We start from the raw sequence: 27,183 nt of genomic DNA on the forward strand, positions 1-27,183 counted from the left end.
GGGTGGAAAAACCCACATGGGTTTAAACTTCCATATGGTAGTCAAATTTAAGTCTAATTAAGAGTAACTGAAATGACGGGACATATTTCAAATTTTAAACTTCATAAAACTGCAAAACAGCAACAAAAAACAATTACTATTTTTAAACAGCAATTAATATAACTGTAGTTTAAAAAAATTAATCAGTAATCGGTCACTTTCATGTACATTTCATGTATACACAATTGTACAATTGTAAATACAATTGAAAGAAGTAATAGGTGCCTCTGTTGATGCTGTAGATGCTCTGTTTTTCTTCAAATCTTGTGTACCTGCTTCTTTTCGAAAAATTTAACACCTATTATTGTCGTCTAAAGTGCACCGTTCTAAGGCATGGCCCTAAAATTATCGCTTATTTTGCAATTTGGCAATTACATGCTATGATTATACATACCTAATTGATGAAAAGCATAGTTATTACATAAAATAAACCAACTATACGATTGTTAAGACGCTCAACGGAGTGGGAGCGTGTAACCCAGAACCGAGTACAATGGTCAATGGAGATAAGTTCGCCATTCCGGTTCTAAGCTGCTAAAGCAAGGAAGGAAGGTTTTTTGTGGATTCGTAACTGTCAAGCACACGTTTTTTCAAGAAATTGTTGATTTACTATAATCGCACGGGTCGCTGTTTCTTCGGTTAAGTTAGCTGTGGAAAATTTACTTGATCAGACAAGCATAAAAGGAAAATGTTTTGAAATAGAAATAAAAAATAATAATTCAAGCCTATTAGAATGATGGTGTATCAATCCGAGAAATTGGACACAGATTTATTAGATCTGGTGAAGTGGTAAGAAACTACTCGCAGGATTCAAAAAATGATCGAAAGTCAAAGTTATTAGCGACGGTTAAACGATTCATTGTGAAGTTTTATGAAGAAAAATTTCGTAAGATTTTGGACAGCAGTCCCATTATTATTCGATCTCAAATGAACGAAGCTCCAAATCACATACAAAAACGTTTGAAATTCGCCAAGCTCACTATGGCACGCAAGAGGAGCACGTTAAAATCTTTGTGTTTTGAAATGTTCTAAAAAAACTCCGGAGTTTTATTTTATTGTTTTTAATTATGTTGACGTTTGTTATTCCACTGTAGATCATCTTTTCTGCAAAAAAAAAGCTCAGTGAAGATAGCTCCCGTGCATGTTGGCAAATTTGCTTGTAATTTCGGAGGAGCTTTTCTAAAGGGTGGAGTAAAGTTTTTGTGCGCCTGAAAAGCTAAATCTTGCAGGATTAGCTCCTCAAATGAAAGTTGAAATTCTGCACAGCTACCTGGTTCCGTTGAAAGCGAAATACCGACACAAAAAAATTCATATTACAGTAAGACAACACAGATATTTACATCAGTTAGGCTACAAGCTGGTTCCAAAGCCGCAAAATTGAACTATTGTGTAAACGAGGTCGCAGTCCGGATCTAAATTCAGTAAGCATCTCCGTGGAATCTATAAATTAAGAAAGATGAGACGTTTTATTAGTTCTACTATTTATCTACTACTACTCTGCCAGTTCAGTATTCCGAATTCAACTTGCAGGCTTTATCAGTGCCTATTTCGTAATACGTCGAAACTTGAAACAGATATTAATGAAACCTGCTAAAAAAGTAAAGCTTTGGATGTCATTAATACTTGATCCTCTTTAATCGATAGATTTCGCAGCCGACTCAATTGGACATTTACTGGGCTAGTGCTGATCATACTGATTCTATGTAGCAGCATCACCCAGCCGAGATTCGACTATGTGTCAACTAGCTTGTTAAGACCAGCATCGTACTTGAGAGCTACCCGGGAGGTCGAAGGTGGAATGGAGCCTACAATTAGCTTTCAGAATAAAAAAAAGTAGAATTAAATGGTAATGGGAATGGCAAATGTAGGCCGAATTTAGAAGTAGGCTGGAAATACCCTCTCGTACCCATATCAGTTTCCTCTAAATGCAAGCCGTAGGTGCTACGAGATCTGGATATATTTGTCGTGATGTGGTAAAAATATTGGATGAGTGCTCTGAAATTTTTATTCTGCCTTTGATACTCACCAGCAAAAATCTAACAATAATCCTATAAGTTTATAGTCAAGTTTATCGATGGTACCTTTTCTATCTCTTATCAGTTTTATCATTATCATAAACCAGTAAAGTGTAATTTTGTTTTCAGCTCAATTTGATTCTCTTTGTTAGACTTTGATAGAAAGTGTGAATCAACTCATTGATATTTTCAGATACTAAAGAAAATTTAATAGTGTTCCTTGACCAAGAGATAAAGCAGCGTTCATACTTCTAGTTAACGCTAGTTCTAGTTGAAACGCCGTATTTAAAACCACATAGTAATACTAGTTTTGCGATATATGTATACTGAGTAACTCGCAGGATAAATTGGCATTGGTTAAATTAACCACTACACGAAGGCTTGCCTTAAAATCAAAACACAAATTGGTAGAATTAGAAGTAGTAAAATTTACAGGAATTCTTTTATGTGTTCAGATAAAATAACTCACCACTTAAACAACAGTTTTCGTCTTTTTTAAACCGCGGTAATTCCGATGTTTTATTTAGTAACGATTAAAACTAGATTGAAAGGCAGCACAGTACACATATGCACGATAAAGCTGATAATCACCATCACAGCCAGACCTAATCAAAGATTTCATGACTTTTCACAAAACAATTCAAGAACTCTCCAATTAGTTCTAGCAGTGAGGGGGATGTCACGTCACTTTTCACTATGTCACACGCACCGTAGATTCACTTTAAATATCCAAAAATATTTTTCACACTAATCGATTGATGCTAGTCGATGAAGTTTTAGCTGAAACCTTATCCGTACTATAGCAACCATCGCAGACAGTGCTTGTTAGAGGAGAATTGGAGCCGGAACTAGAACTTACCTCGGTCCGATCCAGCGATCTACTGTTTAGTAGTGATCCACCGAGGTCGGAAGTAACTTCTTGGAGCCCCGAGCCTAGGGTGAACTCTTTCTCTTTCTTTCAAACAATTAGTATGGTTAAGAAGAAATGGCAAAAAGGAAATAGCCGAAGTAGGAAGCAAGGGAAAAAACTTCAAGAACAATAAAAATGTAAAGGAAGAATTATCATGAAACAGTGATTTACATAACGCAAATATTTTTCGAAAGAAAAATCACAAGATCTCCCCTGCTATGGGAAAAGATGTTCAGAAAAGTGTAGAGATTGTGGAGTAAAAGGAAGTAAAAAGAGATCAGTTCCCACGTGTTAAAAAAAATAATTTAATCTAGAGTGCGTTCCTTGAGTAGACTTCCCCCAACCAGCCTACTGTTTGAATCCAGCGATCGTTCCGATTCAGTTCGCTGGCTGCAGCACCATCCCCTCCCTCGCGATGATGGCTTTTGTTTTCCAATTCATTATAGTTATCACCTACCTTTTCGTGTTGCCGGGCCGGTGGTGCCGATGCCGAAGGAAGGTTTTTCTATTGCTTTCGTTGTTGGTAGTCACAAAAGTTTTTCCCTCGGAAATCAAAGCACCGTGAATGAGACATGAAAAATTGCAGGCTATCAGCATTGCCGTCGCCACTGCCATTGCCGCTGCCGATGAGGCTTCTTCGCGGCGTTTTGGCTTTTCTTCCGTTGCTTTTCTCACCGGGGTCACAATGCGTGATCTTAATCCATACTGATTAGATTGTGCTGGCTGCACGAGGGGTGTTCCATTGGATGGGTCCCTCGAAGGTGACATAATGATGAGGAGTTTTTTGGGGGAGATTATCGTTTGGTTAGCGCACGGAAATAATGTCAGGTTTACAGATCGATCGTTCAGACTAGTTGAAATAAATTCCTGTTTGATTTACAATACATCATAAGTTATTTGTACTCTATTGAGGACATACTTTTTTTCGTTGGGGAAAAAATTGAGTTAGGGCGTATGTTTGGTGCAAAAATCATTTCATATAAGGTACTAGGTTTTATATAAGTAAAAAATGATTCCAATAGTCATTAAATGTCCTATGCTGGCACCCCTCGTTTCGTTTTTTTGTCTCAATTATTCGCTACATTCACCATGGAAGAGCACTGAAGTCACCGGTTTTATAATTCTTCTACATAACATCACTCAATGGGTCTCCACCTGCTGCGAACGGAGTTTTCCTTCCAAGGTGGTTTAACAATTCCAAACAACCTGTTTGCCATTCAACGCCGGAACACCGTGGAATGTTCCGGAACAGAAGTTGGGATTTATTTGCAGTTTTACTACCGTGGCCGCTGTGTGCTGTTTTTTTCCGCCCGCCATATTTTGGTTTTGAATGGGTGGGAAAATCCGTTCCGTGCTGACTGAACATTCTTGTTCTTGTAGCTCAGTTTTCCCAGCCATAATTGCTAGCTTGATTGTTTTCAAAATATATAAATTATGCTTTTCTTTTATCAGTCTGCGCTAGTTTGCACTAATAATAGAAGGTGTATATTTACATATAATCCATTATATCCATTCTGATTAGTACCGTTTCTTTAGGAAATTTTCTTTTGTTCTGATGCGCAAGAGAAAAAAATCAGGCATCGGCGTTTCTCGCTTCGCTGCACTAAATATGTGATGATAACCGGACTGCAATATTAATTAGATCAGTCCAACTTTTGATGTTCTCACGATTTAACAAGCTGATTGAAAATACAATTAGACAGCAGCTTGTTAGCGTCATGGAAATCAACTGGGAAGAAGATTTGATGCATAGTAAACTAATAACATCGGGCTCTCAGATCGGGGCCATATTGCGGTATCAACTATTCAAGTATCGTGTGTTGAGAGGAATTCGATGTCATCTTTTGGAACATTTCGGGTGTTGTGAGATATACGATTTAGGATCTTGGATTGGAGAGGAAGCTAAAGCCAATTTCAAATCAAATTTTGAGTCCAAATGTGAGTCATGTGAATTAAAATTTCAAGTCGGATTTCAAGTACAATTTAATGTCCAATGTCTCTAATTACGTATAATTTTATGTCGATTTTGAAATAAAATTTCAATTTTTTGTGATTTTTTTATAACGGTAGTTTTTTACAATTGACAAAAAGGACGCTAGAAGAAAGTCATGAAACAAAGATATTGATAATGTTTTAAACAGAACGGGAACAAGGCGTGATGGGTCAAAAGCGTTAAATTAGATAAGAGAGGGTCCGAGTTTCTAGTGCGTCACCAGCTGGTGACACATTTCTCTATGCTCAACAACAATTGCTCAATTTCATTAAACAACTTCAAAAACGCCTGTAATATTCTGCAGTCCTTGATTCGTCTGACTACAAGATATATTTTCTTTTCGCCCCAGATTACTTCCCTTTGGCACACCAGAACTATTTTTGAACGTAACAGACCTGTATCAAGTTGCGCAAGTGTCAATTTCGCATGCAATTCCAGGCCCAATTGCATGTCTAATATAAGGTCTAATTTCAAGTTAAATTTTACAGCCAAATTCAATTACAATTTCGTATCCAATTTCAAGTATAATTCCATGTTCAGTTTTAAGTAAACTTTCAATACTAATTTCAAGTCCAATTTCGGGTCTAACTTCAAATCCAATTTCATGTCCGATTGAAGTAGAATTTAAAATCTTACTGATATATTTATATACTTACTTATGAGTCATATTTCAAGGAAAGTTATACCTAATTTATACCTATGACCAGCGCTGCCACAAATACAGATATTTGTGCATGCATAAATTTGGGGCCCTGCCATTTTTTCCGGAGTATTTTTTTCTCGGTCTAATCTTTTATTGAGGAGTATTTTATAATTCAGGAACATTAGAAGAGCCGAGAATCACAGCAACTAAAATAATTTATGAGTCCCAAATATATGCATGAACAAATATCTGTATTTGTGGCAGTGCTGTCTATGACCTATGTCCAATTTTATGTTTAACTTTAACTCTGATTTTAAATCCATTTTCAAGTCTACTTTTAAGTGCAAATGCAACTTAGGGTCTAATTTCAAATACTATTTCCAGCCCAATTTCAAATCCAATTTCATGTCATATTTCAGGTCAAGTTCAATTTAAGTCCAATATCAATTTCAAATTGAATTTTAAAACTTGAAATTTAAGTTCCGAGTTTAAGTTTAAGAAATTTAATTCCGAGTTTAAGTTCAAATTCGAATCTCAATTCTAATCTAAAGAAAAGTCAAATCTTGAGCCTAAAATTGAGTTTTCAATTTCAAAGTCCAAGTCAGACTGGGATACGTGCCTCGCTTTGCCCATAAAATTTAACATAAAAAATCCTTATGTTGTAACCTGGAAGTCTGGGATTTTAGACCTAATCGATCGTTGATTAAATCGATTGATCTGCGAAACCAAAAGCAAGCAAGAATTCGATTTTTGGTCCGGAACCCAGCATCGAAATGTAAGTGTTGTCACAGAATATTCAAATTCTTACTATTTTGATTGATCTCATCGATCACAGTAAATATAGGTACACAAATATAAAAAAAAAATGAACCACCAAAGTTCAAAGCACCAACATAATTTTGAGTTATGAAAACAACACGTGTTTCAATACAAGTTGATACATTCTTTCGATTCAAAAACCACACACTTTTCGCTACTTCTTTGGCAATTTTATTCCCATTTAAAAATGCGCAGTTTCATTCCGTTTATAGAACAGTAGGTTTGAACGGCAAAAATGTCTTTCTTAGTACAGCTGCTACCACTAGCTATGTATGCAAAAAAACGTTCGTTGTTATCTTTTTTTTCGCACAAAAAATAGTCACATTGTTTCCATATTTACTTTAAATACTTTGTTCTTTTTTTATCTTTAAAACCTGCATATATCACTTTTTTTCAATGTCTGTCTGTGATTAATCACGTAATCTCTCATCTTAAAAATAGTAATTCTCTTACAAAAAATCTGTCAAAATACGACTTTCCTTAAAAATAGAGTAGGAAATGATAGTCTACATTCATCTCTGCTAAAGGAGAGAAAAGATCTTAGGAAAAATATGTTACTTGGACATATTCACTTGTTGTTCCTGTGGACATTATATATAGCAATTTGTTCATTGGCCTAAGTCTGCGTTTGTTTTTTTTTCTTGTAGTAGTAGTAGTAGTAGGAATAAAAGTTGAGATTACACACTGATTTCTCTCATTCGGGATGCTCGTTCGATTCGTTAAAAATACTGTGTATAAATTAGCAAATATGTATAGATAGGTAATTCTCATCCGAATCGATTCGACAAAACATAATAAATATATACTTTTTACCCTCCGACGACAAACATTAATAATAAAAAAAGTGATTATCTTACGGTATTCCTCCACCATGTGAGCTCCAGGCCACGTCGGAGATCGGTGGCAGCGAACCGCCGGAACCAACCCCACCGCCCGCTGTTACGCTGTTACTGTTACCATTGTTGCTATTGCTGTTTGCGCTGTTGGCCCGCCGCAGCACGTCTTCCGCAGCGGGACAGGGCTGCCGGGGGCCTGGCTCGGGCGTGTAGGTAAAAGTCAGACCTGTGGCGTAGATTATGCCGTCGTTGCGTACCAGCGAAATAGGCACTTGCGTTGGCTGGCGCACCTAATTAGTAGCAAGAAGAAAAAATGCATAAGTTTTCAATTTTTGTAAATTATTAGTTAAATAACTACATTTAGTTGAATATATTACTCAAATTCTTCAACATTACTGACATTAATAACTCCCAGCAATGACAACAAACCTACCATCTAGTAGCACCCAACACATACACAGCCCTCTTCTATAACAACAGGTTTTCCCATTATTAAATCGATAATATCAGAACATGCAATCCCGAGTGAGTAACAGCACTTGGTGCATCAACAATACACAATAGCTAGCGTGTACTAATGGGAAAGAGGCTTCCTCAAAGAAAAGGCGCAGTATTAGGTGCTGCAGTAAAGACGAGTAGAGCTGTTACTAGATCTGTGAGCTATCTTATGAATATTTAAACAACTAGAGTCAATTGTTCCCGCGAGCTGCGGTAAGTATCTAAGCAAGGAAGCATAGTTGATCATTTTCCTATTACCCGCTACTGTAAATTGGAGCATAGAACAATCTAACTAGAATTGTTTTATTTTCCTGTTTTTCCCACAGCAGCAGCAGCAGCAGACGATACCATCAAAATGGACGATCTATTCGGTAAAAAGAAAGAGGTAATTCCCATACTTGACCTCTCACGGTCGACGGCTATGTCACGGGAAGAATTCAAGAAGATGTACGAGAAAGTTCCGGACTACAAAATGCGCCCCATCAAGGTACGCCCCGAGGAAATACGCTTCAAAGACAAGGACACGAGCTACAAAATGCCAAAGAAAGAAATGAGAATGTTAATCAAAAACGGTGGCGACAGGGACAAATTGTACACCTACATGGATCCTATTCCGGCCGAAATGAGAAATCTTATAATTATGGAACTGTGCAGTGTATCTATCGATTGGAAAATGTTGACACCACAACGTCCGAAGACCAAAACTGAGGAGGATTATTTCAGCAAGTGAGTGAGTGTGTAAAATCGATTTTTTCGTTGTGTGTTGCCTGTGGACCATGTGCGAAAGAATACATTGTTCTACTTTCAATTCGAATTTGTTCGAGTTCATTGAACTAATTATATGTAAAGTGTAGATATATTTTTTGATTAATAATTGATAATTTGCACTATTGCTTTGGAGAATGAGGAAAAAAATGATTTGTACAATTAAATTTTCTGCGGATATTATAATAACTGGCGACTAATTAAATATTGTATTTATCTCATAAATGCTTCATCGTTTGAAAGGTTGGTAGAATTGGGCAAGCTGCAAATCAAAACCGAACAGCGTGATAAACGTGAGAACCAACTGTCGTCGTCGGTGCGCAAAGTAAAGAACAGATCCGGCATTATCGAGTCACGCATATTCACCTGTCACGAGTGCCTGGAGGAGTTTTGCAATGGAAAGGTCTGTTTGGACTTCAACTACGATCTGTACACGCGAGTCGTGCCGAAAGCGGTTGTTCAGAAATCCCAGTCGCAACAGTTAATCACTGGTGGTGGTAGCTCTACCAGCAAAGTGCTGGCTGAATTGAACCAGAAAAGCATCGACAGTGGCAGTGGGGGCAGCTCTAAAAAGGGGCGTCGTCATATCCGACGAAAATCTAAAACGAAAACTAAATCTACCGAGGACAATGATGGCAATCAGAGTGCTGGTGGCGGAGGAATTACGAGCGTAAAGAAGAAAAGTAAGAAAGCTTCTGGCAGTCCAATGAAATAAAATAAAGACTATTAGGTAGACATAAATGACTAACAAAAGCATTTCCATAGAATAATAGTTAAAAACAAGTTAGTAATTCACATAAAGTTACCTCTTCACATCCTATCTTATGTACACGTAAATTAAAAGATTATTTTTAGAAAGAAACTCACCCACGACCACTCTCCGCGAAATTGCGAGATGTCCGGCACCACGCAGAGCAACGATTCCGCACAGCGATACATAGTTTCCGCTTCCACGTCGCCGAACCACGCCTGCAACGATGGCGTAAAGTTGTCACCCGTAATTTCTAACATGGCTACATCGCCGCCCCCATTTAAATGTAGGGAATTGACTATTGGCACTGGTGTGACCGGTGTCCGCACAGGTCCCATCCCTTCGTAGAATTGATACTCAGCCTTGTCGGTGGAAATGATCGTCCAGCAGGCGCCGTCGTTGATCATCTCCTTGTTCGGTTCTTTCGGACATGGAGTTGCTTGGAACTGAATGATTTTCTCCTGCGACAAACACAGATACATCCTTTCGGTGTCTTTCATATGGAATGCACATTTATGCAGCTGCGAGACGGGATCATCCGCTTCGAGCAGTGCCATTTGTTTGTCTACTTTACGAATTACTAACCGTGGTAGGGCCATTCCCGTTACAGAACAGACCAGTTTGACTGTGGCCCCGTAGTGCACATACCCGTCACGAACCTAGGAAACGGCCGAATCAGGAAATAAATCAGTATTATGTTAAAGAATTAAAATAAAGCTACAAAGCATTGATACTAACCTGAAATTCTTCTGATTCGCTTTCGTTGTCGTCCAGTAGGTGTATCGTGAACGCACCCCACTGCGTAGAACTGGCATGGAAATGTCCATCCTCCACGTGCAAGTACCTCGTCGATACGGTTTGCGATCTCAGCCGGTTGAATAGTGCCACCTTGGTACCGCTCGCTATGCACAGGTCAGCATTTTTGAGTGACTGTTTCTTTTTCGACGGCTTCGATATCACCTTTATTCGCTTGGACTGAAACACGCCGATATCGTGACCCATGCTGTAGAACATTTTCACCGATAGCATGAAATGTTTCCGCTTGTCCGAGTCGGAGATGAACAGCGTTTTGGCAGCGCAATACTGTTTCGAGTTGTTTAGATCGAGCGGTTGCAGCTCCTGGTCGGAGCTGCCGATACCGATGAAGGCACATAGTTGGGTGGACTGTTCACTTTCGCCGCGGCGCAACATTTGCTCCTTTCGCAACCGCCAACCTTCACCGAACAGGTAGATGCAGGGAGGAGGACAGAAGAAACGTTTTTCATTGCCGTAGGACTTTTGGGCAACCTGCAAAAAGTGGAGGAAAATAGAACACTTTGTATATTTCGTTGTCGCAGATTTGTTGTAGGATACATATTTGGTAGGTAATGCACAGCAACTAGAATGACTGGCACACCTTAAAAAGCGTTACCATATGTAACTAAGATTGTGGAAATATATGGAAACATTGAAACGCATTTTCGGGAAAAAGTAGAAGAGTGAAATTAAACATACAGTTAGTAATTATATACCTAAACTGAGATACATTTTAGCGAACCATAATCGATAATCGAAGGAGAAGATTGTGTTGTTTTTAAGTAATATTTTTTTACTTTTTCGCATTATATATAATCACGCAGTACGTATTAGTAGGTAATAGGATGAAAATGATAAAAAATTGTAGCTTCGATTTGGTAGATTCATTCAGTCTCGATTTCGGAAATTTGCTCGATTAGCAGTGTGTATCGCTGTGCTAATACAACTTGCAAATTCTACGAAACACATAGTAGAAGTTTAGACTTATAATCACCAGCTAGTTGATTACGATCGTAAAAGGCCTTAGGCACAAAATGCACTATATTATACCACTCTGGTATCGTCTTAAACATTGATTGACGGTTTGTTTGATTTAAATAATTTAATTTACGTTATGAATTCAGCAAATGGCAAAAGTTAATTATTACATTTTATTTTATAACTTAGAAGTTATACATAGCATTCAAATACATTTAAATAATATAGGCTCAAATATTTTTAATATCACTACGAGAATCGCAAATCACTCATCCCACATACAGATTGTCGGAATGAGTATTATATGAGACTCCATCGTCCTTCCGGATGTCGAATGCAACCTAATCATGTAACCGATTTGTATACCCTTTTTTAATAGGACAATGATGAAAACGTTCCAATATTATATTAATAAACATGTTTGTGGTGAAAAAAAAATCGGGAAAGCATCTTTGGAGAAATAGCCATGCGTCCCCATTTTCTTTATAATTGGTGGAGGCGCTTCAATAAAAACTACAATGATCAGAACCCATGGTAGTTATGCGCTTTTATCGTTATACTCCGCAGATATAGAGTAGATGCTCCAGTAATGGAGAGATTATGTCGGGGGATAGTGTATAAAGACAATTTGAACGCTCAATTTATCAGTATCAACTCACTTCAACCTTATTTTCCCCAACCGAACCTTCCTAAAAATGAAAGATAGAACTCAAACGCATGCAATAAAATTATAGATTATTTACAATTGGCATTCCAAACACCAAAATTGGACTTAAAATTTGAGCGTTATTTTCAATTGGCGTTGTAAGTTTGACGCAATGATATTTTGGCCACAGGCTTTCGTAAAAGTACATGTTTTTCTAACAATAGGTAAACATAATGAGCAGGGCCCAGCATCGTCGAAACAAATAAATGAAACTGACTTTCTCTTACCTTCGCTTCATACATGAAGTGACTTGCTTCGTTTGCTGAACTGAACGTTTCAAGCAAGCTTCAATTCAAGTTGGTGGCTGTTTCAATTGACGACGGCAGAAAGTCAGGCACGATTTGTCGACATTGACAAGGTTAACTTTAATACGCGCTGCATTGTAGGAATTGTTACTCAAATTCAATTCATTTGCATTCATAGTTGCTGATCTTCTTCTGAATATTTGATAGAAAAGTACTAATGAAAAGTTGAAGCTGATCATCATGACGAAGTGAAACCCGTTTTGCTGACGCTGACTGAAGCTAGTTTGAAACTGAAGCGGTGCTGCTTCTGTAGAAACCGAAGCTTCGCTGCTTCATTTATGAGTGACGCTATGCAATTGAAGGTGACGTTGTAGGGCCCTGATAATGAGTGTATTGACAAGTTACACCCGAAAACTAGTTGAAAACAAACAAACGGCAATCAATAAATGGGTCGAAATAAGTTCGGCATTTCAGAGCACCCGGGGCAAGTGGGACCTATTAAAAATAAAGTGTTTCAGCGCAAAACTTCCTGTCTTAATACATTTTTTAGATGTACTACCGAATATTTTCAGTTCAATTACATAATATTTATATCAGTAAAGCTTTGAAATAAAACCTAAGAGGACTAAACCAAACTGACCCAAAAAAAAAGTCAATTAGTACAGTTTATGAGGGAGTTTGGTCACATTTTGGTTACACCTAAACGATGTTAATTGAAACTGGAAGGGCAAAGTTAATATAATTAAGCAAATCTGCAACTGGAATTGAAACAATAAGTGTTGTGGTTGTTATAGTGTAACTATAACTCTTATGTGTAGCTCTACCGTATTGGGCTTGGTAGGACAAACAGATCATAATCGTATTTTAAAGCTATTAAACAATGGTTAATCATAAATTACGTCTCGCAAGAATTGGATACAGCTACATATTTAACTAATTATAATAATAATGCAATTACATGCGTTACAGCGTAATTGCTCACGATCTGTGTTTTATATCTATACCTATAAAAATGAATTTCTCTCTGTCTGTCTGTAAGTATGTTCCTTATAAAATCGAAAACTACTTAACCAATCGGCGTGAAAACTTGCATGTAGGGGTTTTTGGGACCGGGAAGGTTCTTATGATGGTTAGAAACCCTTTCCCCCACTAAGAGGGGGGGGGGGGGAAGACTCCCATACAAATGAAACACAAATTTCTACATAACTCGAGAAGTAATCAAGCAACTGAAATCAAATTTGGCATGAGGAGATTTTTGGATGCAAGAATTTATTATATGGCGCATTAGGAGGGGGGGGGGGTTCCCATACAAATAAAATACAAATTTCCTCATAAATTGAGAACTAATCAAGCAAATGATACCATGTTTGACATATGGGGGTTTTAGGAGGCAGCAATTTTTTCAACGGTGAATTATGACCCTTCCTCCCTTTAAGAAGGATGCTCCCTTATAAATGAAAGACAAGTTTCCTCATATCTCAAGAACTAATCAAGCAAATGGAACGAAATTTGGCATGTTGAGGTTTTAGGAAGCAGCAATTTTTTCAATGGCGAATTATGACCCCTCTCCCCTTTAAGAGGGGGGCTCCCATAAAATTGATATACAAATTTTCATCATAACTCGAGAAGTAATCAAGCAAATGGAACAAAATTTGACATGTGGGGGCTTTAGGAGGCAGTATTTTTTCTATGGCGAAACTAATCGTGCTCGAGGAATTCCATAAAACAAGACCACCAAAAACTATCTGCAGTCTCCCCGTAGAAATCCCCTCTGTCTAGGTTTGTTTATTTACCTAGGTCTACTGACCTCTATTACTTTCCTTCAGGTGGGTCTGAACGAGCGACAGCGAGTAAGGTGAGGATCACCCCGCGGATCGAAATGGTACTCCGTGAAATGGTACATTCCACGTAAAGTTTTTCGCGAAATTTCGAAATAGTGGGAGTGTGTGGGATCTCACGTTAACAATCAATTATTTTTAACAGTTTGCATGCCATGTTTCTCAGTCATTTAATTTTAGTTCTTCATAAAAACACACTTTCTCCCCCATAAGATAATAAAAATAATTTGAGTATCAATACCGATAAAAAAGGATAAAAAATTGCGGAAAGGTAGCTAAAAATTTTTTTCAATAGCACTTTGTTTTGTGGAGATATAAAAGCAACATTTAACCGCGTCGACTACTTCATTCTATTGTCAAAAATTGAGAGCCTCGGTGATTTCCCGAACATAGTTGTATGTTTGAAATCTTGCTTGCCGCACGCTATCCGTAAAAGCAGGGCGTCATGAACCACAATGATTTATATATTTAACGGCTGCACCACAAGGGAGTAATCTGAGACCATTACTATTTTTATTATTTTTTGTAATCCGCAATATTGTACTATCCGACCAATTTTAATTTATGTGCAAAAATCTAAAGCTGTACTGCAATGAACATTCAACGTCTTATTGTATCCAACTACAACTACATCTAAATGACGTCAGCGATTATATTATTCTCTTTAATCGTTCCGTACCGGATATATTAAAAGAAATATATGCAACCGTAGCCTCCCCGTTGGTTTCGAGGTATGACGCTGGCCTAATAAGCCAGTCGTCATATGTTCGAATCTCGACTGGGAGAGGCTGTTAGAGTGAATAGGATCGTAACAATTGGCCCTGCAATTGTCCTTCACTCTAATAGCTGGATGCGAAGTCTGTCGTATAAAAAACAGAAGGTCAAGTTTCGATAACGGAATGTAGCACCCAGGCTTTGCTTTGCTATCAAAAATCAAAAATGATCAAATCAAAAATGTTACCTCACATTTTTTCCGTTGCCACCGATTTTACTTTCTCGTGTGATGGAAAACGTAGTAAAGAGACTTTCTCTAAAAAATCTCTGAAAATTTAACCATCATCGGTTGGGATTGAACCCAGACAAGTTAGAGAGCCAGCCGCTTATGCTTGACATATAATTGTCAACGTAGGCTATTCTGTTAAATTTATCAATCCAATTTGTAGATGGTGTGCTGTATTGCTGCAACTGTGGTAAACAAGGATATCCCATCTATCCCAAAACTAAAAGAAGAAAGCATAAAGGATGTCCCACATTAAATTGCACTACGGAAATCTCGTGAAAATTTGGGTAGAAGTAGTTTAGAGTGTATTGTTTACACTGTATTTTTATCGTGGTCAGTTTTTCGAAAATTGGAAAAAATGGCGTCACCCGAAAAGTAACGTCGCGAATTTATTTTGCGCAAACACCTGGAAAATCCTCAACTCTCTCATCATGGATTGTGAGACTTACGTCAAGGCGGACTTCCGGCAGCTTCTGGGGCTACTGTTTTTCGCCGCCCAGCACAAGTTTGATATTCTGGAGGAAGTAAGGATGCAGAAACTTTCAAAATTTGCCAAGAAATTAATGGTTTGGCAAGCGATTTGCCCATGCGGGAAATGGAGTGCTCCGTTCGTGACTACCGGGACTGTAAACGGGCAGATCTACCTCAAGGAGAATCTACAAAAGCGTCTGCTTTCTTTGTTGAAGCAACACGAGGGCCCTCCGATCTTCTGGCCGGATCTAGCTTCGTGCCACTATTCAAGGATGTCCTGGAGTGACACGAAGCAAACAGGGTGAACATGAATCCCCCCCTCCCCAATGCACCGGAACTGAGGCCCATCAAAAAATACTGGGCTATTATGAAGCAGGCACTAAGGAAGCATCCCAAGGAGGTCAAATCTGAGGATTTGAAATGCGAGCATACGGTTATGGTATTGAAGTTGATTAAAATAAATATGCCAAAAGTTTACTAATGCGTTATATTTTGTTGCCTGAAAGTTTGAAAAGGATCGGTCAATTAGGTAATTTTTTACAGCGTTTCTTCGGTGGTGCAATTTGATGTGGGACACCCTTTAGTAAATGTGGAGCACATTTCATAAACTCTTCCGGCAAAATAGACCGCATCATAGCTATGATGATTAGGAATTCGATTTAAATTGTCTGCCGGATAGTCGAATAGTCTGTAAATAGCTTTAAAAGCCAACTCATACGGAATTGCACTTCTATAAATTACGCAAACGGAAATAAAGGGAAATTTTTTTAGAGTATCTTATGAAAGTTTATATAGAAGGAGGAGAATATTTTGATTCTTATGGGGGATCCTATTTGGAAATGAAAACTTTGTGAAAAATAAAAAAAAATCATATGGTAAGCACTCTTGGCCAAGATACTTGAGCAAATCTCGGGTACTTTTTCATTCCGACGTAAGTGAAAATGAGAGATTCTCTTTGGTGTCCCTCTCTTCCGATTATTACGACGACATACAGTTATGTTATAGAAAATTTTCTCAATTTTTAACTAACAGGTAACGTCAGCAACCGATTCATACAAAGTTGATGGGTTGAAATGCATTTGCTTCGACGTAATAAGCGGAATAGAGGAGACACGAAGAGAATCTCTCATTGTCTCTTACGTCGAAATGAAAAAGTACCCGAGAAATATGTACTTGAAACTTGAACGAAGAAAAATTATAGCAGAAAGATTGGGCATTGATTGGCATAGTATTGTTGCAGGATTTAAATCTGCTGGACATGAACAAATATTACCGCAACTGTCTGACTCGTTTTGGTTCGATATGTAAATCATAATATGTTTTACATGTTGTGCGAAATATAGGAAAGTAACGAACTGTAAGAAGCTGCGCAGCTGCTTGAGAGGTCGAGAAATAGTAGCCATTATAACAACATTTTTGATAAAATTGGGTTATATTATATGTTATTATATGTTATAACTTGCAACCAAGCTAATAATGTCAAATTAAGTGTCGTGTTTGTCATACTGAAGAACTTCATCGAAGACGTGAACATTCCGGATCTTCAATTTGCAGCATTTCAATAAATTTCTGTTGTTTAATTATTAGAAAGCAAGAAAGCTTAAGTTGCGAGAGGGCCATATGGCATCACCCGCCGGAAGTTAACAGTCGAGAAACATTCTAGATTCTAATGCACTATTTAATACAAGTTGTTTTTGTTTATTTTTTTAATACTACTGACTCATTTACATCAAATCACATCAAACTAGGAATATCAAGTCAAAGCATTTAATTATCAGAATTATTTGTGTTATAATCACTTATGAGCCAGTCAAGCCTTTCTTCGCGGTTTTCTTTGGTTTATATGGTTCTGCCGCAAGACAATTACTGTCTCAACTTCAATCGAAATCATCCTTCGACTCAGTGCTAATATTTTTTGTTGACAACGCTTGAGACAGTTTATTAAGAGGCGTGTTCGATGAACGCTGTGTTCATGTACCGTGGGGCAGGTTAAAATTTTTATTTTGTTAGCACATTTTCAGGATATTTTCAGTGATTGCTGGTGCCGGCAATTCTTCTGTAATATATTCACGATGTTCCGATGAATCAAATTTCTCAAAAAGGGACAGTCTCTAAATTCATATTCTGAGATGTGCAGGTAGTAGCTTCTGGGCGCAAAATTATAGTGGCCCAACTTTGACAACATAAGTGGCCCGAGCTGGTTGATAGGCCCTTTTGTATCATTTTGTCTTTACCTTATCCAAACACGTTACAGGATGAAACTTTTCTCAAATTTTTATATGAAGGACAATACACTTAACCCACGGTTACATTTTTTTCACTCTTTCCTTGTAAAAGAGTTCACTAGGTCTAGAAAACTTTTTGTTTTTTTTTTCAAAGGGGATCCGTGGATCGAACCAAGCTAAATCCACGAATCCCTTAGCTAGATTAAAGAGGTGCGTTATACAAACTCTAATAAGAGATGCTTCAGTAACACTTCCCTTGCCTAATTTTCTGCTCTTTCACCTTCATGCTTTATCTCCCCTGAGATACTACTTAACACCTTTATTTTAATACTTTCTTCTACTGTTTTTCGGTCCATTAAAAAAAAAATACCGCTATAAAACAATAATTAAATGTTTAACTTCATTACAAATGTCAAGACAAAAACACGAAGTTGGTTTAAACGTTTTGTGTATCATTTTAGCGACGGTTGGATTTGTGTTACTTCTGTTTGATCTAAGTTCCAGATCTTCACACTTATTAGTTGTTTACTGAATTTGAGCACATAAAATTTTCTGTGAAGTGGTCATTTCAAGGACAGCGTTACTTTCTGTATTGTAATAAGTTTTGCATCTACAATCTCACACCAAATTGGTTTATTTTGATTGCAATAAACGTTTGGATTTCATACCAACACATCAACTCATCAGTATTTGCACAAAATCATTAAACCAACGTTGAAACAAATAGATCATCATCGATTATCGGCAAAATATCAGATTACCCAATCACAAACATCCCTCATCCCTCATTCCTATCGTCGTTTCCATCGGTTGCTGCTTCGCTTCGGTACGGTTGAATTCGGTATTAAATCCAAGTTCCCACGAATCTATCCACCATCGAACCGAGCAATCAAAAATTAAAGAAAATGATCAAATAATTGAAAAATTGCCTGCGAATAACCGTGTCCAGATATTGATGTTTGATGCTGTGGCATCTTTAAAGGCTCTACATGTAAGCCGTCCGTCGTGCCGTCCGTCGTACCGTCCATCCTCTGTTCGAGAGCTGCGGTTCGGAGAAATTTAGCGGCAAATTACCTTCTCGAGATAATTGTTGTACCGAAAAATAGATTTCCCGTAGGTCCATGAACCGGAAAGTGAGCGCTCTAGACAGGCTGGAGCATGTGTGGACCTTTCCGTTGTAACAAATTGGAAACAACCAGCAGCAAAGCGCATTACTAATCTCATTAACGAACGACTCAAGCAAGAGACTCAAGGGCGCGTCGTCGTACGTACCAGCGGACACTAACTGGCGGTAATGTGGGGCACACAGCGAGAATAAAAAGACTACCGTTCCAGACGGAACAGAATCGGGTTGGATTGATTGAATTAAATTAATATTTGGATAAATACGTTGAATATAAAAACTGTAAGTCAGAAGTACCTAGTGAATGCATTCGTATTTTTACAGTCGAGTTAAGTAACTGCGATTTTCTACATATTATCCTTAGTAATTTTGGTTTCTTTCTAGTCGTTTAAACATCGATTAATTTTTTTAACTGTTGAATTGTTCAAAACATAGTAAGATATCACCAATGATAAATGCGAACAATTTTAAATCAAATACTGTAGGTTGTTGGTGATTTTTTTTTTTGATTAATTTTCGGCATTCGTTGCGAAATTTTGACTTCGAACAATTTGTAGCAGTAAGATGATAATTCGATCGAATACGAACATTTTATCTCGTTTTGTTGCCACCGAAGTTGTACTCTATTGACTTTTGGGGTGTTGCGTTTGCAGATACCAATACTAATGAGAAGCTCATCACTGAAGAGACCGAAATAAGCCTCCGTTTGGTGGTCGTACAACACAGTGCAGGAAGAAAAATGATTGAATTTAGCTTAATCACACCACTCACACACCCCGTACAAAAGCGTCGGCCACCAAAGAGTCGGTCGGTTCCCATCCAATCCATCCGGCAGACCAAACCGAACCGCATCACATCTCTCGAGTTTCGACTTTATCATCTTTCTCTTTCGCTCTTGATTAGTTCACAGGAATTTTCTCACGGTACTTCTCGAGCTCGATGCTCTCTGCTGATGGGTTATTTGATGGTTTGCTGTTGCTGTTGTTGTTGTTGTTGTTGCTGCTGGTGGTGATATGTTTGTCGCGCTTTTGTAGCCGCTATGCTGCGTTTTCGCTTCTCCGCTTCCCAGCCCAGTCACACGATACGATATGCTGGTTGACTAGTTGATCCAACAACTGGCACAGCCATCGCCGGCCGGCTATCAGTCTGCCCGCTATCAGACCTTTCGGCAGCGGCTCGATTGCTAAAAAGTACTTAAATTCGATTTATGTGAGGAACATTTATCGTTTCTGCGTATTTTATGGGGGTTAAAATTTTATGCTGTATGTTGTTTCTTTTGGCGTTTATGTTGTTGGAGGATATTAACCGATAAATAAATGTTTAATCGGGAAAAACTACGTCATCAAAGCAAGTGATTACGTAGTGATATTTGCGCAATAGTCTTGAGCTTTTGATGCTATCTAGTGATATCAAATTCGGCGTTTATTGTAATAATATTGTACGATAATGCTGTTCGATCTATTTTGTATCAAAGGTCATACGTAAAACTACAGCACAGCAATTTGGGTTTAAACTAATATTCCTGTGAAATGACCACATTCTTTAACCCTACATGCCGCCTTAAAGCTTTTGAAATTTGCGTGACAGGTTTTGTGGTAATTGCAGAACTAACTGTACAATCCTGATAATCTGTCGACAAAGAAGAACAATGTCTTAAAGACGGTTATACCCAAGGCTTTGCCTTTGCCAACAGAAAATACAATCCGGCTTCCGGCTGCCATATTTTGAATTGACAGTAGCGAGTAGTAATGCGAACAGTTGAAAGAACAAGTGGAAGAATTTTTTTTTCGACATAGTGACATAAAGTCGGAAAATGATGTTATGTCAAAGTTGAACAAAAGTTCTAGTGAAATCAGTGCTTAAAATTATCAGTCGATACTCATAAAATTGAATATCAACTCGCTCCTAATGCAATGTAGCTGATATTTATCAACATCATAATCAATTTTAAAACCCAGTTCTCACATTTGGAACAGATAATCATTATTCCATCTCTAAAACTGAATATCAAATATCAGTATCAACGAATTCGGAATGACAACTGATACTCAAAACCAAAAATGTAAGTTACATCTCGAGGTATTGATATTTTAACCAAACATTGTTTTCACCATATTGTTTGTTTTCCGTGCAAACATTTTGGCAATAGCTATCTAAATTCTAAAGTAAATTCTAAAGTAGATTGTGAAAGCCCACTGCAATATGTTGCATCCCAATCTACTGGAATATAAATATTCAGGCGCTAGCGCCTAAAAATTCACGGAACTGAAAATGATATTAAACTCTAACCTCTTTGAAATTCATCATGAATTTTTTAAAACGAATTTACAGCAAATCGAAACTCAACACTTTGGTCTATCAAAGAAATTTTGTATCAATGATATTCATATTCCTTCTGAAAAAAAGAGTTACAAAAAGAGTAATATTGCTCAAAATCAATTATTTTGAGTATTGTTTAACTGAACCAAGCCATTGTAGAACATCATATATACTAGATGAATGAGTTTGTGGAATCAGAGCAAATAAATAAATGTGATTCATTTAACATTTAGGATCTTTTAGAACACGTTTGGTTGTATTTGGAAGGTGTTCCAAATATAGCCAAAATTGTAAACTTTATTATGGTATACCAAAGATAAAAGCTACTAGCATGTATGCAAAATGTTACGAGATTTTGCGAAGAGTGAAATAGATTCGTTTTAATGAAAAATTATATTTAGAACAATGAAACGATAGAAGGAAACGAATACTTGGGAACGCAGAAAACCAAAATAATCGACACCTATTGTCAGGAAAAAGGAGATGATTAAGCTTTTGAGAGAATTTTACTACGAAATCCAGGGCAACCAGCACAGTCGATTGCTAGACAGCTCAAGGTTTCACAAATTTCTATTCAGTTATTTCTCGCGTAACTTTTCAAAAGGATCTAAGTAACAATGAGAGATTCTCTTTGGGTATCTTCTCTTTCGCTTGCCACGGCAATGCAAATGCACTTTAAAACGTCTGCTATGCATTAATCGGTTGCTAACGTCATTATCTAACTAAACGTAAAGAAAATTTTCGCTAAAAAGCAATTATGTCCCCGTAATAATCAGAAGAGAGGGACGCCAAAGAGCGTCTCTTAATGTTACTTAGGTCCTTTTGAAAAGTTATGCGAGATTTGTTCAAAAGGATTACAAAATGTTCATGGATTGAGGGCGAAGCTATAATGGTTCGATGCGACTGCGAGATTCGCTTGGGGTTAAGCACGCTGGTTGTAAATGTTTGTTTTCTGACGAAAAATTGTTTTTGCTACAAGACTCCTACAACGAGGAAAATGATCGCTTGTATGCAGCAAAGTTGTCTAACATTCCAAAGGAAGGAATTTTCCCATATCGAAAGATTAACATTGTCAAAGTTTACTCAAAAGTGGTTTCAGGTGAATTTACCAGATTTTATGTCCTTTAAAGAAGGGTTTGCAGAATCACATGATATTAAAACAAACGCGAATGCCAGTGATGCGCATCGTAACCTTAATTTTATGACTCTACCTACTTTTACTTGTGTTGTTTATCACCGGTTAGATCCGACTGGCAAAAGCAAAGAAAAGTCGTGGGCTTAAACCGTCATTAGACATTACCCTTCTTTATCGACAGACTTCGCAGCCGGCTGTTTAGAGTACAGGAAAATTACGGGGCCAGTGTAACGATCCTACTGACTCTATCAAGCAAGTACCGTCTAGCCGAGATTCGAACATGCGACGACTGGCTTGTTAGACCAGCATCGTACCTCGAAGCTAAGTAGGCGGTACCAGATCCGACTGGCAGTGACGCCGTATGCGCATGGTATCATTGTGCTTCGGGTTAAACCACCGAACCGTATTTGTAGAGTACGCATGGAGTAAAATCCCAAACAACATTTGGAATTGTGTGACTCAAAACCACATGTAAAATTTTACGAAAGGATCTCGACTAAGACTGCTCAACTCAACTTGAAAAAGATTTGCGTTGTTTTTGAAAATTTGTGTCTAACGTCGAAGCTTATCGCACATCGAAAGGCTATTAGGCTCATTTATGATTGAATGGATATGTCAAAAAACAAAATTGTCACATTTAGTCTGATGAGCAACAATAAAATACGGGCGCTACTAATGCATGCAGAAAAGTTCACCGTTTGGTGCGGCGGAATTTTTTGAAGATAATGCAACCCGCTTCGGTCGATAATAGCAGACCATTTTGTCCCAAATGCATGGCTAGAATCTGCCTGGTAAATGATTCCAACAAAATGGCACTTCCTCTTTTTATGATTGAAAACATTGAAAATTCAACATCACAAAAGCGTCAATTACATTGCAGAAAATGCAGTAGCCTTTCGGTGTGATGGTGGCCGACCAAATAAAACAAAAACATTGCAGAAAATATAAGACGATACACAGATTCTGCGCAAATTCCTAGTTGGCCTCAAGGTACGATACTGGTCTAACAAGCCAGTCGTCGCATATTCGAATCACTACTGGGAGAGTCTGTAAGTGATAATAGAATCGTAGCACTAGCCACGCAATTGTCCTGTACTCTAACAAGTGAATGCGAAGTCTATCGTGTAAACACGGAAGGTCATGTTTCGGAATATAGTACCTAGGCTTTCTCCGAAGGATTCCCCCTGCACAAGCCTTTCTCTAAAAGCATGTAAAAATATATTTTTTCTTAGAAATTAAACTCAGAATCTATGAAAATAGTGATTTCAGTGACTTTTCTATAGAAAAAAGTGACATTTAACTGCCCAGTTACCCAGTGACCAAATCATACAAAAGTGACGAACTTTCAGTCCACTCAAATTTATCACACGGAATGGGAATTTATACAAAAATTTTACCGGTGTTCAAAGTTTAAGTAATTTTGAATACTTTTGGGATATACTTTTAACAGAAAAATCTGAAGGATGCTACTCATTCATTCATTCAATTTTCAATACGACTATCCATGCGAAAAAGCACTCATAACGTAAGCCTCGCAAGATCATATAGGTTCGTCGAGGAATGAGTTGGTTAAGCAGCTTTACGATTACATATTTTCTAGTACATATTCATTAGTATAGTTGCTGTCATTATTAGTAACCGAAAGAGTCATCAAGACGTGTGGAACACCATTAAAGTCAAATTTTACTATTTCTCGATGAGTAGCAGCTCGGAAAAGCCCTCTGGCTGCGCACGGTTGATGTACAGTTTGAATATAGCAAACGCTAATACGACACAAGTCATCATACAATCCGCCTAGGGGCAGATAAGAGCAACACAGGAAAACACATTTCACCTCATCGCGACACCGCGAGCTAACAGTCAGTCAGTACAATATTTCGCTGTTGGTGATTGAAAGATGAATAAATAATTACCTTTGCATGCAGTATCACAATAACCATATTGCTGCGATCCCGCAAATATTTCTCCATCGCTTCCCTTGTCAATCGCCGTTCCTCGATTGGTCCCCGGAAGATGGGATTACTTGACGGACCCATGCTGCCGGTGTTTGCGTTGGCAGAAACCGGAATGACGGCACCGCCACCGAGTCGCGGAATGAGTGCTCCTCCGTGGTGTGTGGGTGGACTCGGTGGCGTCTGACCGTAGCCCGGAATGCCGTACTGATGTGGCATGACGTATGTGTTGGTGACTGAACTAGTTTCTAATCCTGAAGAAGAGAGACGAGGACAGTCCAAGGCCGCTGCACTCCCTATTAGCTCCAACTTCGCAACCCGGTTTTCCTGATAAGATACACACTTGCTATTGGTGGCAATCAGTGGGAGTACACTGAAAGCTGTATATTTGATTTAGGACTATTTCTTCAGAATTATTTGAGCATGGAGTTTCCCACCATCTTCGGAACATACAGCAGCACTTTTGATATATTTTTGCTCATTCATTCTTCTTCGGCCTTTCTTTTACATTCACTACACAATTAGAAACAATCCGGATCATAGTATTTTGCTTCGAGCCAGATTTCTTCCCAATTGTTTTGTGATTTCGAACACGAACACCATCTTTAGCACTTCTGTGGCTATCAGAAAATTATCGATCGAGCTGACTTGACATGTTCACAATAAAAGTTAAGCACTATCCAAAGCTTTTCCGTTCAATTTTATAGTACTGGTTGCTATTTTCTGTAGAGTTGTAGCAAATACGATTTCTATCACTTTCCACATGCAGGTGACGATCCTTTTACCTGATATAGGACAAAGTTGCTGCTGCTACTGCAGCACAGTGCTGTTGCGCAGTCAGAGAACACTCAATGAAAATCGATGCTGCTATAGATGATGCTTGTCAAACGATATCTAGTGGAAAGGAAGGAAAAAGCGTTAAATGAAGCTGAATTCATTCGGTTCCAGCACTGTGTACGTAGCGAAGTGATGCCAGAATTGTGTAGCCAAATTGTTTCCAAATTACTCATTGATTTATCAGATATCAAATCGAATTAATGCAGTTTACGATTGATCGTGTTACTATCTTTCTACACTAAGCAATAAATAGTGAAATGCAGGCGCTCAGATAATAATTTAGTTGCATGCGTCGACCGTAGTTGAAAGGATGGAGGTGCTAAATGATTTTTTTCAAACTAATTCAAAAAAATGAACTCAGTAGAAATTGATTTTTGCAATGAACTTTTAACATAAATTTAGGCAACATTCAGTGACTATCTGCTTGAAACGTGCCTGTAATTATGCAAACTTACAGTAATTAGGTTTGTTATTATAATTATACTATAAACAATTAAGTCAATGCTGCTTTTAATGCCAAACTAGGAAAAAGTTTACATTTACAATTCAAAATCTGCTATTGTTATATAAATATTCACTAGAAAATTGTAAGCGCAAACCTTTGTTGTTAAAAAAATACTAAAAATGACATTTTGGAACCACTTTTCGCTAAATTGCTGGTCTGTAAGTCAAATGAGAAGTTGCTCCTCATAGGCAAAGCACACATATTTGGACAACTACTAGCAAACAACGAACGAGCATAACTGTCACACAATGCGCAGCGGCGTTTGTGAAACAAAAAAATAAACAGAAAAAACATTAAAGCATAACCTCACATTTTCGTGAATGAAACATTATTTTTCTGGAACCGCTAGGACCAGCAGTCTACCTACGTCGAATGGTCACAACAGGCAGGCAGTTTATTCCTTGCTCAACACCGAATGTCCACAGCAACTTGAACTAATTCGCATTTTTAATTATGTACTTTCACAACAGATTCGAGCGTTCACTTCGAATGGAAATAAACCACTGTCCAAAACATACGTAGGCACAACCAGCGTTAAAATGTTCTCTGCTTGATATTTTCTCCATTAACAAGAAAAACTAATTTAGTGAGATCGAAACCGCACAAAATCCGTACGCGCGACTACACTCAACGCATTCACGATAAAGTATGAACCGACGAACATTTGCGTTGCGGTTGTTTCGGCTTGAACTTGTGTGCTGTCCCACTACTACTCATTCATCACGAAACTCACCGTTGCGGGTGTAGTTGTAAAAATGTGGCCTGGCTCTGCCGTATTGATATCGTAAACGAACAGGCGACAGGACTATCGATACGCTAAAGCAACGGAGCTTGGTGTAGAGAGTAGAGATAAAAGCGTAATGAAACGGTTGTGTTGGTGCGCCGGAGTATCGAGTCGGCATGAATCGAGAATGAACACCTGTATCGGTTCCCATGCGCTGTTGCCGTAGTTTTCATTGAAACATCGGATTGTTTTGACAGCGGCAGCGACCCGAGTAAACGTTTCGCACAATAATAGATTAACAAATAGTCTAAATTTTTTTATTTATATTCAGATTTATCTTTGATTGGGCTTATTTGCTGTAACTTGTTGGAACCTTATTTTCCTTGCATGTGAAGGGCATAGTACCATAAATAGTTGCTTGGAAACTTCCCGTTAGATTTCAGCGACCAGCTCAAAAAATTACTGTTGCCAAAATCAATCGAGTTTTTTATTATTATCATATTGATTTTGCAATAAAATGCTACTACGATATTTGTATACACAATCTCGCAATTGTGTTTCACTGACAACAGCTAAATTTTTTCAATATACAAAATACCCATGTTAAACTACAGTACAGCTGGAATTCGAATTTAACAATAAATGGGTGTCCACTGTGTTGTTAAAATCAAAACCCTGCCAAAATCGAGACTCTGTGACATAAATTAACGTATTATTATTATTAATCAACGATTTTCCACGATTGGAACCGCATATTTAATAAGCATGGCAAAAGCTATCCGGTCGATGCGAGCAAGTTTTTTGATACACTGCGGTAAGATGTAGTCCTACGTCCATAAAAATATCATTTCAATTTTTTAAATCACATACTGGCGGTATCATTTTTTCGCCACTCAGAATATGTTTGCGAAAAATGATTGAAGTTTAGTGTACAAGTGTACAATAGTAGTGATTTTGGCAACGCGCATTTGTTGCCAAATTTGAAATCCTATTGTATTTGCTTTATACAACTCTAACTATTTCTAAAATTTTTGGCGAAAATATGAATCAAAAGTGTTCAA

General features: G+C 37.9%; 1 protein-coding gene across 1 annotated transcript; it reads right to left on the reverse strand.

Annotated features, from left to right (window-relative positions):
• Positions 1 to 6,599: 6,599 nt before the first annotated feature.
• Positions 6,600 to 25,921, reverse strand: LOC128741820 (recombining binding protein suppressor of hairless). The gene is made up of 6 exons (XM_053837892.1): positions 25,709 to 25,921; positions 24,494 to 24,950; positions 24,018 to 24,436; positions 10,008 to 10,556; positions 9,386 to 9,928; positions 6,600 to 7,545 (listed from the first exon to the last, which is right to left on the reverse strand). The coding sequence occupies exons 2-6, from the start codon at positions 24,540 to 24,542 to the stop codon at positions 7,273 to 7,275; spliced, it is 1,833 nt and encodes a 610-aa protein (XP_053693867.1). The 5' UTR covers positions 24,543 to 24,950; positions 25,709 to 25,921; the 3' UTR covers positions 6,600 to 7,272.
• Positions 25,922 to 27,183: the final 1,262 nt, after the last annotated feature.

The sequence above is a fragment of the Sabethes cyaneus genome, chromosome 3 (genome assembly GCF_943734655.1).
Source record: "Sabethes cyaneus chromosome 3, idSabCyanKW18_F2, whole genome shotgun sequence".
In the NCBI taxonomy this organism is placed as follows: Eukaryota; Metazoa; Arthropoda; class Insecta; order Diptera; family Culicidae; genus Sabethes; species Sabethes cyaneus.